The 12,294-nt window shown below is 39.0% G+C and overlaps 1 protein-coding gene across 1 annotated transcript in view; it reads left to right on the top strand.

Annotated features, from left to right (window-relative positions):
- The first annotated feature begins 158 nt into the window (after positions 1 to 158).
- ADAM9 (ADAM metallopeptidase domain 9) overlaps positions 159 to 12,294 on the top strand; it is a 137,160-nt gene continuing 125,024 nt past the window's right edge. Inside the window, exons 1-2 of the mRNA XM_026508297.4 lie at positions 159 to 524; positions 10,087 to 10,184. Of these exons, the coding sequence (XP_026364082.1) occupies positions 428 to 524; positions 10,087 to 10,184 (195 nt within the window). The 5' untranslated portion in view covers positions 159 to 427. The remainder of the gene's footprint in view (positions 525 to 10,086; positions 10,185 to 12,294) is intronic.

The following is a 12,294-nucleotide window of genomic DNA, read 5'->3' as shown; positions in this document are numbered from 1 at the left end:
TGCGCAGGGGGCGGGGCTGCCCTTCATTTCTGCTCCTCAATTCCGCTTCTGGGTCTCGCGCTCCATCTTCTTTTACTCCTAGTACTTCCTCCAATCAGGTCCTTCTACGCCCAAAGTAGGCGGGCGAGGAAGCAGAGGGGGCGGAGCATGAATGGCAGTGGGCGGGGCAGGCTAGTGAGGGTTTTAGCGGCCGGGACAGAAATCCCCTTCTCCCGCCGGCGACTGGATTTTTCTCTACGTCAGCGTAGGGAGCGCGATGTCGGGAGCGAGCTCGGACAAGAGCCGAGTTGCGTCAGTGCAGAGCGCGTGTTCGTCCCGGGCGCGCGCATCCCGGCCAGCTCTGGGGCCCCGGCAGGGCTGGGAAATGATGGAGCAGGCGGAGACAGAGGCGACCGAGTGTTGAGTGGAACCTGCGGAATCTGCCGCGATGGGATCGGGCGCTGGCTCGCCCTTTGGGGTCCTCCGGCTCCAGTGGCTGCTGTTGTTCGGCTTGGTGGGCCCAGTTCTCGGTGGGGCTCGGCCAGGTGGGTGTCCGCCCCCCAGGGACCTCTGAGATTTCTGTTTCCTAGGGCTGGGACGCTCGGAGTTACCCTGTGGTGCCGGAGCGGAGGGGCCTGGCGGGGACTGCACCTGGGGTTGGGAGGCGGAGTCGCTCCAGCTGTGTGTGGACAGTGCTCAGACCCGAGACTCGGGGTCTGGCGCCCCAAACCCTTCTTGGCAGTGTTCTCCTGCTTGGTCCCTTTTCCTCCTTTTCCGGCTTGGCAGAGCATTTTGCAGTGCGCCCCACCCCCATCTCGCTCATAACTGGGTCCCCCAGACTCTCTTGGGACTTCTCTGGGACCGACTCTGACCCCAGGGAGTCGGCTGAAAGCCTTGGAGTCTGAGTGCGCGCCGAGGGTGTGTTCTTGTTTAAACTGCTTTGAGAAATGGAGCTTGGTTTTTGCTTGTAGAGTTAATGTCACTTGGAAAGAGACCGGGAGATGGAACTTTTGCTCCAGGTTATCATAATTTGAAATTTTGACGTTCATTTTAATAGCGGAGTCACTGGTATGTCCACCGAACTAAATTTAGTGATGGAATAAAGGGGGGTTGCTCATTTGTTTTGGGCCATTTTGTTGTTATAGTAAAGAGTACTTATTTTTGGAAGTGAAGTGCTATGTTTCTATAGCTAGACAGTGTTTTATCTGCATTTTTACTGGGTTCGTAATGTCTTAAATCCGTGAAAATAATCCCTGCTCTGCTTAAATCACGGGATTATGGTAAGAATTAAATCGTTTATGTGAGATTGCTTTTGAATTGTGAAACTTCTTTAAATATGTAAGGTATTTATCCTGGAGATGCCCAAACGTAGTGGAAACAAATTGCTAACACTCTAGCTTCTTTCTGGAAACGGTTTCATTTATTTTGCCTCTTGAATTAAATTATTGTTTGCATGGCTCTTATTTTCTTTATTAGCCGTGAAGTATGATGGAGAATGAGAGTTTTTACTAAAGGCTGCCTTGAGAGTTGTTCAGAGGTGATGATGGAAGATTTCAATGTAGGACTGCTGACCTTCAGGAAACTAATTACATTTTTTTTCTTTTTTTTTTTTTTTGGCAATTAAGTAAATTTGCCTCGTAGTTGGAATTCTGAAGCTCTAAATACTGAAACTTCATTGAATGGAAAGACACCATATCTTTTCTGGTTAACACTGTTTTTGCTGTGCTTTTCATGGATGGTTAACATTTACCAATCTATAAGGTGAAGTATAGTATACATTTGGAGTTTTAGTAATCCATGATTCTCTGTGTTTGCAAATATAAATAGGACTATATTTTTAATGTTAATGTATGTATTATTGGATACTTGCATATAGGTGAATGGAAGATCCTTATGTGTTTTTTTTTAATTATAAGATTTTATTTATTAGAGAGCATGAGAAAGCACGGGGGGGGCAGAGAGAGAGGGAGAGCATGAGAGAGCACAAGGTGGGGATGAGGGGGGAGGAAAGAGAGAGGGAGAGGGAGAAGCAGACTCCATGCAGAGCAGGGAGCCCAACTTGGGGACCCTGGGGGTGATGATCTGAGCTGAAGTCAGATGTTTAACAGACTGAGCCACCCAGGTGCCCCAGAATATCTTTAATGGGTTTTAACTGTGGCTTTAACAGTTTATGGCCAGTTCCTCATTTAATTAAGCGTGGGTATACCTTCAATATTTAGTCAACATTTATCAAATTCCTGTAAAACACCATGCTTAATGCTTACGGAGGGGCAAGGGGTGACTAAGTGTGCTCAGTCTTTCTGGGAGATGTATAAAACCTTGGGGGAGGTTTATAGTATAACTGTTATTTGAACTCATCTACATCAGGGAATGTTCAAGTCAAAGGATATGAGTGCTTTCTAAGGAGAAGAAAGAGTTATTGCAAGAGTAGGGAGGGATAAAAGAACATGACTTATTAGGGAATGAGGAGAATGTCTGCAGGTGGTCTGCATGAAAGAAAGAAGCTAAGGTGGGTTGGTACCAGTTGGGGAGAGCCCTCTATTCCATGCTAAGGGATTTGGACTTTACCTTGTAGGACATTCTTTGGGCAAGAAGGTTTTTCAAATACGGGTATGACATAACTAGATTTGCAATTAAGGTAACTGGCAAAGCAGTGGAGGACAGAATACAGGAGGGAGAGACTGGAGGCTGGGAGAGACTAGTTGAGAGGCTTTTGTAATAGTGAGCAATGAGTCAACTCATATTTCTCTAGGGGAATGTTCCTCCAAAATCAGCTGACTAAATTTTTGCAATACAGGATGTTTAAAACATGCACTGAGGGGCGCCTGGGTAGCGCAGTCGTTAAGCGGCTGCCTTCGGCTCAGGGCGTGATCCCGGCGTTCTGGGATCGAGTCCCACATCGGGCTCCTCGGCTGGGAGCCTGCTTCTCCCTCTCCCTCTCCCCTGCTGTGTTCCCTCTCTCGCTGGCTGTCTCTCTGTCACATAAATAAAATAAAATCTATAAAAAAAAATGCACTGAAACATTTTCTGTTAATAAGGAGGAATTTGAGGACTCAGTAGGTACCACCCACACATTAATTACACTAGAAGTTGAGTAGGTTTTGGTAGGATCTTTACTACCGTTTATTAAACTGTGTCAGTGAGGAAATGCAGTATAAATTCCAAAGGGCTGACACTTACAGTAAACTTAAAAAAACCCCAACAAACTGAGGCTGACAAAGGTAACTATATCATTGTGAAAAAATGACAAAGGGAATTGGGTATGAAACCTTTACTGATTTTCTCTTTTAAGGTAGTAATTATGATGCAGACCTAGAATTTTTTTTTTTCAGACTAGCATGCTAAAGAGATTGAGTTTTAAAGCTTACTCATGGTGAATCACTATAAAATGAACTACGTAGTAAGAGCTTAAGTCCATATTAATTTTGTTTTGGGTACCAGCAAATTATTTGAATTTGATATCTTTGTGTTTTTGCTATATAGGAAAATGTAGTCTTTTAAATTTAAAGGTAGTTTTGCTCTCCAACTTTTAAGTAAAAAAGAACACATTTATAATTATATACAAAACAAGTTCCTGGGTTCAAGACAATTTTCAAAAAGCGTTTTAAAATTTTATCTCATCAGAGTTGACTTTATATTTGTTTTTTGTTAAAAATCCTGGTTTATGGGGCGCCTGAGTGGCTCAGTCATTAAGTGTCTGCCTTTGGCTCAGGGCGTGGTCCCAGGGTCCTGGGATCGAGCCCCACATCGGGCTCCAACGCTGGCAGCCTGCTTCTTCCTCTCCCACCTCCCCTGTTTGTGTTCCCTCTCTTGCTGGCTTTCTGTCAAATAAATAAATAAAATCTTAAAAAAAAATATCCTGGTTTATTACAGAATTTCCCCAAAGGTGCAAGCTCTAAGTAACTGAAAGTTTTTTCTTGGACTATGCATAACCTCAGATATATGACATAGATAGCCTCATGATATTTTTTTCCCTTTGATATGTAGTGTATCTCAGAGTCTTGGAGTTATGCTATCCTTTGAGTCAGTGCTGTAAGACTGCCTCATAAGTAGATCTAGTCTTCTTGGTATCACTTTGAATTGTACAATCTTGTTTGTATGTTGAGAGATTATTTTAGTTTATTTCTCATTTTGTGACATTGTTATTTTAGTCAAATCGTTTTTCTGAAGTGGTCATGTGTGAGCTACTACTTGAATCAGACCTTTTAAGAATGAGTTAGGAAACCTGAGTTCACTTAATTTGGTCAGTTTTAAGTATGGAGTTGTTTTTGTATTTGTTTATGTTTATCTTAACGTAAGAATTAGAGTATTTTAGTTTATATCAAGGACAGTATATGGGAAATGCCTTTTTCCCTTTGACACATTTTTCTTTTAATGAGATTTTTCATGGTTTAGCTCATCTTAGGAGCCTTATTCCCCTCTTCCTCTTATAGTCGCTCCTTAGAACCCTTTTGCAAGTAGACCTCCATTGGCTTTGCTGATATTAGAATCCTGTTGTGAATAGAAACTGTGATCCCAGCTACCTGAGAGAGTTGGCTAAGCGGTCTATAGCAGGCCATACAATGAAATAGAGCATTGCAGTTAAAATGCAAATGTGTGGACCATGTGGATTTCTGGAGAATTGGTATAAAAGATATTAATCATAAAAATAAAGCTTAATTCAGGTTATACATGATAATGAACAATTAGGAAATCTATTACGTATGGCCGTAAAGATAAGAAGTCGTTTACTCAACACGTAGTCATTGAATTCTTACTGTATCAGGGCAGGAAACACATGATCCATAAATTATATTGTCCTTATAAGGTGCTGTCCTTTGTCTCAAGAAACTGAAATTCTTTGCTAGAGGAACTTAAGTTCTCCAGGGCATTAAATCTTATAAGTGGTTAGTGGTTTTCCCATAGGAGCACTTAAAAACAAACAGCAGCAAAGCTCTGTTCTTTTTAAATGTGAAGATGGGTAAATGTAAAAAAAAAAAAAAAAGTAAAAAAAAATTGTGACATTCAAAAAATGTAAAAAGGTAGGACATAGCAATTGAAATTATAATTATATTTGAATATATATGATATATATTTATATATATGATATATATTTATTTGGGGTTGATCTTGTGAATGGAATGGAAATATGTGGCTCAAAGTAACAGGGTTTTATGGATTTAATTACAATAATTTCTATTTTAAAATAATTGGGGCAACAAAATTATTTTATTTATGCTGTATGTGGAACTCACGTTTATCTTCTGTAGTGAAAGTATTTAAAGGTGGCTGTTTGTTTCCATAATAGGCAGGAAGGAAAGGAGAAAAGCCCATGACTGAGAGTTCACATTTGTTTGCTTTGCAATTAAGTAGAATTCTTTTAACTTGTTTCCCTCTACTACAGTTACTATTATGAAACATATACTTAGACTTTCTTCAAAACACAGTTCATAAAAAGATCCAAGGAGTTAGAGGAATAAAGAAATGCAACTAACACCCTTCCCTTTCTTTCACGAAGTTGAAGACTCTTTAAGTTTCATGTTTCAGCTCTTATTTTTATCTCCAGCCCATGTTTCCTAGTAATGTGATTTTTGACGGTGTGCTTATTCTGTCAAATTCTAAAATACAAATTTGTATCCTCTGTTAGTTGATCGTATTAAGATTTTTATTTTTATTATGAACTATATCCTTATAACGGTGTTCAGCTGGGGGCGGTTTTGCCCCCACGAGGCACCTGGGGGATATTTTTAGTTGTCATACTGATGGTTCTTCTGGCATCTAGTGGATAGAGGCCATGAATGCTACTAAACGTCCTGCATTGCACAAGGCAGCCCCCCATAGCAAAGAATTTTCTGGCCCCAAATGTCAGCAGTGCTGAGGCTGAAGCTTTATACAAATAATGTGCATGCACTTCCTTTATAGTAACATGGGAAACATGTTATTTAGGTTCCCATGAGAAGGTTGCTACTATTTGTGATTAAAAAAAGGAATATGGGAAAAAATATGTACATTGCTTATGATGTTCTGGAACTCCTTATGGCACTCAGAAAGATCCTTGGATTTTAAAACCAAGAAGTCAGTATTGGAATAACAACTCTACATACAATAGTTATTTTTGGATGCTGTAATTTTACATTAAAAATAAATGATTAATTGTGGTGATGTTTTTTTTCCTACCAGGAATTTTGCTTTAAAATGAGAAGGACGGAAAGAATGTTGGATTTGGATTGTTATCTTTGCTAACAGTCTCACAGAAAGATCTGTAGTTTCAGACCTGACATTATAAAGTCATTTAACCTGTTTGAAATTGAAAGCTCTTTAAATATCTGCCTGACCAATTGTAGTTCTCTTTTCTGAGACATTTCTTTTTCTCTGTGGTGTTTCTTCTGAGTCGTAATGAAAAAAACTTGAGTTGCATATTGTTTAGCTTCTAGTGTTAACAGTTCCCTGAACCTGTTAGTGTATATATCCTTGCCTATAAAGATTTACTTAAAAAACTTTCTAGTCTGAAATAATTCTAGAGTCACAGGAAGTTGCAAATAAATGTACACAGTGATTTACTTTTTGTCACACAGAGCGTCTAATCTACTGCCTGCTAAAAGAATTTTATTCCTGCCAACTATTTGTGCCGCTGAGACAGAGCAGGAACTTGCAGAAAAACCTGGGCCCCCTCAGAGCACCAATGGCAATAATCCATTTCTCTAGTCCAGCTTGCAGGTGGCTGTATGTGATCGGGAAGCCAGAAGCCACGAGCTGGAAACAAGCTCCAGGACCCAATTTACAACAGGTGTGCTCCTACGAAAACCAGACCAGACCAGTCAGAGCCAAATGGACCCCAGCTCTGACTTTTTGCCGACGAGAAGACATGTCTCCTCAATATAATGCTAAAAATTATGCCCAGAGGTGGAAACTAACATGCAAATGAAACATACCATGTATGAAGCGTGGTGTGTCAGCTGTCCTGTGGGCCCATCATCCTGTAGTTCCCCACCCTTACGTGCTTAGATGTCATTCCTTTCCCACCTCGGCTGCTTTAAAAACTTTCCCTGGCCATTGTTCAGGGAGCCAGCCCAAGGACACTTGGCTTTGTGCTGTCTGCTTTTTGCTCCAGCAGACGCCCCTGATAAAAGCCTTGCTTGAAAATTCCTATTTGGCTTCTTATCAATTTCTGTTGCCCAGAGAGCTCAAGAATCTGGTTCCGTAACATCACCACTTTTCGGGTGCCTGTCCTAGTAGTTGAACGGATTATCGTCATCCAGAGTGAAATTAGGGTAGTATTGAAACTTGTGTTTTTTAGAAATTTGTAAACAATGAAGGTCATTGAAAGATTTATTCTGGGTGAGGAAGTAGTCCTGTACCTCAGTTAATGTAGGATTAAGGATATTTCTATCTAGTGATTTGAAGCCTGCATCTGTGAAGGCCATGGATTTCTTTTGACATGGTTCCCAGTTAACAACTCCAAATATCTGAATGATATTTTATGATAGTATGTCATAAATATGCCTTGGATTAGCCCATGGTCACTTTTGTGAGTATTGGAATCCATTTCTGGTGTTTTTTTGTAATGACTTGAAGCCATCTTTAGATAATACACCATATTATAAAGACATAAGGGGTTTAAAGGTGGGTAAAGTGTTTGAAAACTGTTGGTGTGATATATATTGTATTAGATAGGATACAATTTGTTTTCCTGTTGTACCTTTTAAAATCCCAAGCTAGACAAGATACAGACATTTTTATATACAGTGATACCTTGGAGAAAGTTAGCTGTAAATGCTTCATGTTAGTCTGTATTTGAGAAATCTGAGGGGCACAAAAATTGAGTGAATGAGCACCCAGGTTGGATGCAAAGGAGGAGAGTGGGAGTAGGGAGACCAGGTAAGAAGGAACAGAGTCTTCTAGGTGTGAGGTTAGATAGTAAGGCTGATGAAGAGGAAGGAGCTTTGGGAGATGCTAAATAATTAGTACTTTAAATAGATTATGCCTTTTTATTGAAGAAACACTCTTCTTTTTCCCCCTTGTAATTTCAAAAGTAACACAGGGATTAAAATTACTCATTGTGAAAACAAATTCCAGCAGTACAGACACAGAGGGGTGCAGGAGATAAGTGCCAAGTCCTTATCTCAATGCTCCATATCTCTGTATGTCTGTATATATCTAGACGACATTCTGTATGAGGAGGCTTAAGGCTGGCATGCACAAACAGAAAGACTGAGGGAAGAACACACTTTTCACTCAGTGGATGAATGTATGAAATAATTTCATTAAGTAGAATTTCTTTCACAAATAAATGCCCAAAAGAGGGTGGGGTGGGGGGGGGGAAAGAAAGGACTTCCATAAGTTAAAGAGCCTTTTAAATGTATGGACATGTTTGGATCCTAATTCACCAAATCAATGGAAAAAAAAAAAAAAAGAAATTCTGAAAAAATCAGGGAAATTTTGATGCTCCTGAAAAATTATTAATTTTTTTATGTGTAATAACCATATTGTGGATAAGGGTTCTTTTAGAAGTCCTTATGTCTTAGAGATTCATTCAGAATATTCACAGACACAATTATATGCTGTCTAGGATTTCATTAAAATAGTGTGTTGAATCAGGGAGGAGATACATATGAAATTGTATTGAAGTTGGTAATGGGTACATGTGAATTCATTATTCTTCTCTCTGCTGTTATGTATATTTAAAATTTTCTATAATATGGGGTGCCTGGGTGGCTCAGTCATTAAGTGTCTGCCTGCGGCTCACAGCGTGATGCCGGATCCCTAGGATTGAGCCCCCTATCGGGCTCCTCCCCTGGGAGCCTGCTTCTTCCTCTCCCACTCCCCCTGCTTGTGTTCCCTCTCTCGCTGGCTGTCTTTCTCTCTGTCAAATAAATAAATAAAATCTTAAAAAAATTTTTTTTTCTATAATAAAATAATTATTTTTTAAAGTAGTTACTATAGGGAATGGGATGAAGGGAGAGACTTACTTTTCACTTTAATCAACCCTGCAGTATATCATTTATGAAATATTGCATATATATGAGACTATAAAATGTCATAAGTAAACATGTAAATATCATAAGTAAATGTACCAAACGTGTTTGAAGGAGTTACTGCAATGGAATAGATCTACTGAATGAAAAGTGTTCTTCCCTCAGTCTGTTTGTGTATGCCAGCCTTAAGCCTCCTCATACCGAATGTGGTTTAGATATATATAGACGTACAGAGATATGGAATTTTCATCCATGGTCCTTAGGTGGTGACTATCTACTTCATCAAGTTCACTGAAAAAATTGACATGCCATCAGCAATGATGCTGGAAGAAGATGTTGTGTTGGGTGTATTGAGAGACTTTGTATCAGACTCCAATAAGGGGTGTCTTCCTAAGGGATTTCCTTGGGCAATTTTGATTATACTCAGTTTTTGCTCTAGTGATGACTTTGGATCCCAAGCTCCACCTTAGGTACGATTCCACTGTGCAGTAAACTGAACAGGATTGGAATTGGGAATAAGTCAGAATGATTGTTTTGAGTTCTTCACTGTTAATAAATTTTATCAGAAGCGAGCTTTTGTTTTTAGGACACATTAATGGCAGTAATATAATTTGAGATAATTGCTACATTTTTAAGTGTATGTTTATTAGAGTTAACCCATCAGGCATTGAAAGTAACTTTTCCCTCTAATTGTCTTTGTCTGTTTCATAAGTATTCCAGTACCTGTCAGGGGATGTCAGTCATGTTAGGTGAGGCTGAAAAATGGGAGATGAGTGAATGTCCTAGGCTCCATATGCCTTCCCTCCATCTCCCCACCAAAGTACTTCTTCTTTTTTTTTTTCCTTGTGTGTATACCTTCAGATTTTTTTTAAGAAAAAGAGTTAATAAGGTTTATAGCAAAAAATTGTTTGAAAATGATTGCTGTGTATATGCTGTGAAGGCTTACATCCTTTTTAAGGAAATATATTTTTCCCCTTTATACTTATCAAGTATATTGCTCTTTTTTGTGTAAAATACACACACACACACATATGAATGTCACATGATTTTTCTGTGATTTGAACATTCAGCTTTTGATTTTGGTACCGTTTTGGTACCATTTAGGTTTTCGCATTCACTTGTTATGTAATATTTACTGTTCCTTTTCCTGTAGGTTTTCAACAGACCTCGCATCTCTCTTCTTATGAAATTATAACTCCTTGGAGATTAACTAGAGAACGAAGAGAAGCTCCTAGGCTCCATTCAAAACAGGCAAGTTATCCCTTGAGAAGTATGTATGTATTTAAATTTTACTTTTTTTAAAGAAGACAAGTGTGTTATTTCCAGCAGGGATTGGTTCAGTGAGTAGTGTTGGCCAGTGAATAGTACACCACCATTCGTATGGCACTGATATCGATTGGCCGTTATTCTAGTAAAAGTAATATATCGATCCTTAGTAGCTTTAAAAATTTTTTTTTAAGACAAATGGTCAGCTTGAAACAGAATGAAATAATTAGATAAAATTCTATGACCAGGGTACGATGCTGATTATATAGATTTCTAACCCTTTTCTCACTGCTGATGGTTACAGTGGCCTTTTCATAATAATAATTAATCTCTCTCTTAGTTTGTGATAGGTAGAATACTTCATACTGTATCTTCACAGACTCTGGAGAATAGTAGTATGTTACATGTATATATTTCATATATGGGAATGTTTACTCAAAAGTGAGTTTTAGCTCCATATCAGAAGAAACATTACTGTGCTGTTAATGGGGTAACCAATGCACAAAAATTATTTTTTATACTATTTTCTCCTACTATAAAGTTGAGAAGTAATAATTTGGAATTCAATTGATTTTGCAAACTCTTCAACTTTAGAGAAGTATAATCTAACTTTATTGTAATTTAACAGTAACAGACGATGAAGGATAGAGTTTAGCTTATTATGTCTGATTTGCTGGTCTAATTATAAATAGAGCGCAGCTGGTACATTGTGCAGAGCCTGGGCCTTGTAAAAGGAACGCTGGAGTTAAGAGTTAGGAGCTTTTAGTTTTAGTCCGTCCTCCAAGTCCTACCTCTAGTTGGGGAGGTCATTCAATTCTATTTCTTTTCTATAAGTAAAGAATAAATGGCCCTTCAACTTATAATTCTTCCTTCGTTTTGTTTTGACCTGGACGTGCTACCATTTGATTATGTTTTGCCTTAGGCTAGAATTAATGTGTACTTGCTTCATTATTTTTCTCTTTTTCTTCACTTTTTAGCACAGGGACTATGCTTTCCACTTTATTGTGCCTCTGATTGTGTCTGCATCAGTATTGCACATATAGGTACTTGTGATCACAATAAATGTCATTCACATGCCCTGATAAATCTTTGGAGAAGTAGAAGCACTGTTTGGGCAGTGGAGATATGGCAGTGAACAAAACAGACAAAATTCATGTTCTTATGGAGCTTCTATTCTAGCAGGATGGGGGGGAGGAGACAGTAAACAGAGAAAGAATATAGATTAATAATGTAGATTACTTAAGGTGGTAATATGTGCTCTTGAGAAAATTATACCAGGAATGTGGATAGCAAGTGCTGGAAGTGAGGGTAGGGGTGGGGTGAGAGGGTTTGTATTTTTTAATAGGGCAGCCCGGGAAAGCCTTACTGAGAAATAGACCCTTGAGTAAAGACCAGAAGCAGGGGAATGAGCAATCCAGGCAGATATTTGGGGAAGCAATATAGTATCACGAAACAATTCTCAGACTCTTCAGAACTTTTCTCAGATGGTAGGACAGTGGTGTTTTTATATCCTATGATTGACCAAGAGCTGAAATGATAGAACAGCACATGCCAGAACTGTGATGATGGAAGGAGCTTGGAATTTTTGTTGTTGCTGTTTCTTCCTTGCTTTTGTTTTATTTTTAGTTTTGATTCTTATTGAAGTATAACATATAGTGTTATATTAGTGTCAGGTGTACAGTGTAATGACTCAACAGTTCTATACATTACTCAGTGCTCACCAAGATAAGTGACGTCACCATCTGTCACCAAACAATATTATTACCATCTTGTGGACTAAATTCTCTATGCTGTACTTTTCATCTCTATTGTCTTACTTATTTTGTCTCTGAAAGTTTGTACCTAGGAGCTTGGTATTTTTGATGCCTAAGTTGAGATCGAGGTAGCATCAAGGTAGATAATAGGCTCACACTCACGACGTGGAAGTAGAGTGCCAAGGGCTGTAACCCGGTCTAGGCTCTAGAAATGGGCTGTTGATGAGCCCTAGAAGAGGGGATCGTGCTATTTCTTGGCAAAATGTTAACCTAGAGTCCAGAAACAGAAAGGAAAATAAGAGGACACTTCTGATAACATTATTTGTTGAGGCCCTCTATGA

The sequence above is a fragment of the Ursus arctos genome, unplaced genomic scaffold, assembly GCF_023065955.2.
Source record: "Ursus arctos isolate Adak ecotype North America unplaced genomic scaffold, UrsArc2.0 scaffold_27, whole genome shotgun sequence".
In the NCBI taxonomy this organism is placed as follows: Eukaryota; Metazoa; Chordata; class Mammalia; order Carnivora; family Ursidae; genus Ursus; species Ursus arctos.
Note: the sequence above shows the minus strand (reverse complement) of the source record. Positions and strands in the feature narration are given on the sequence as shown.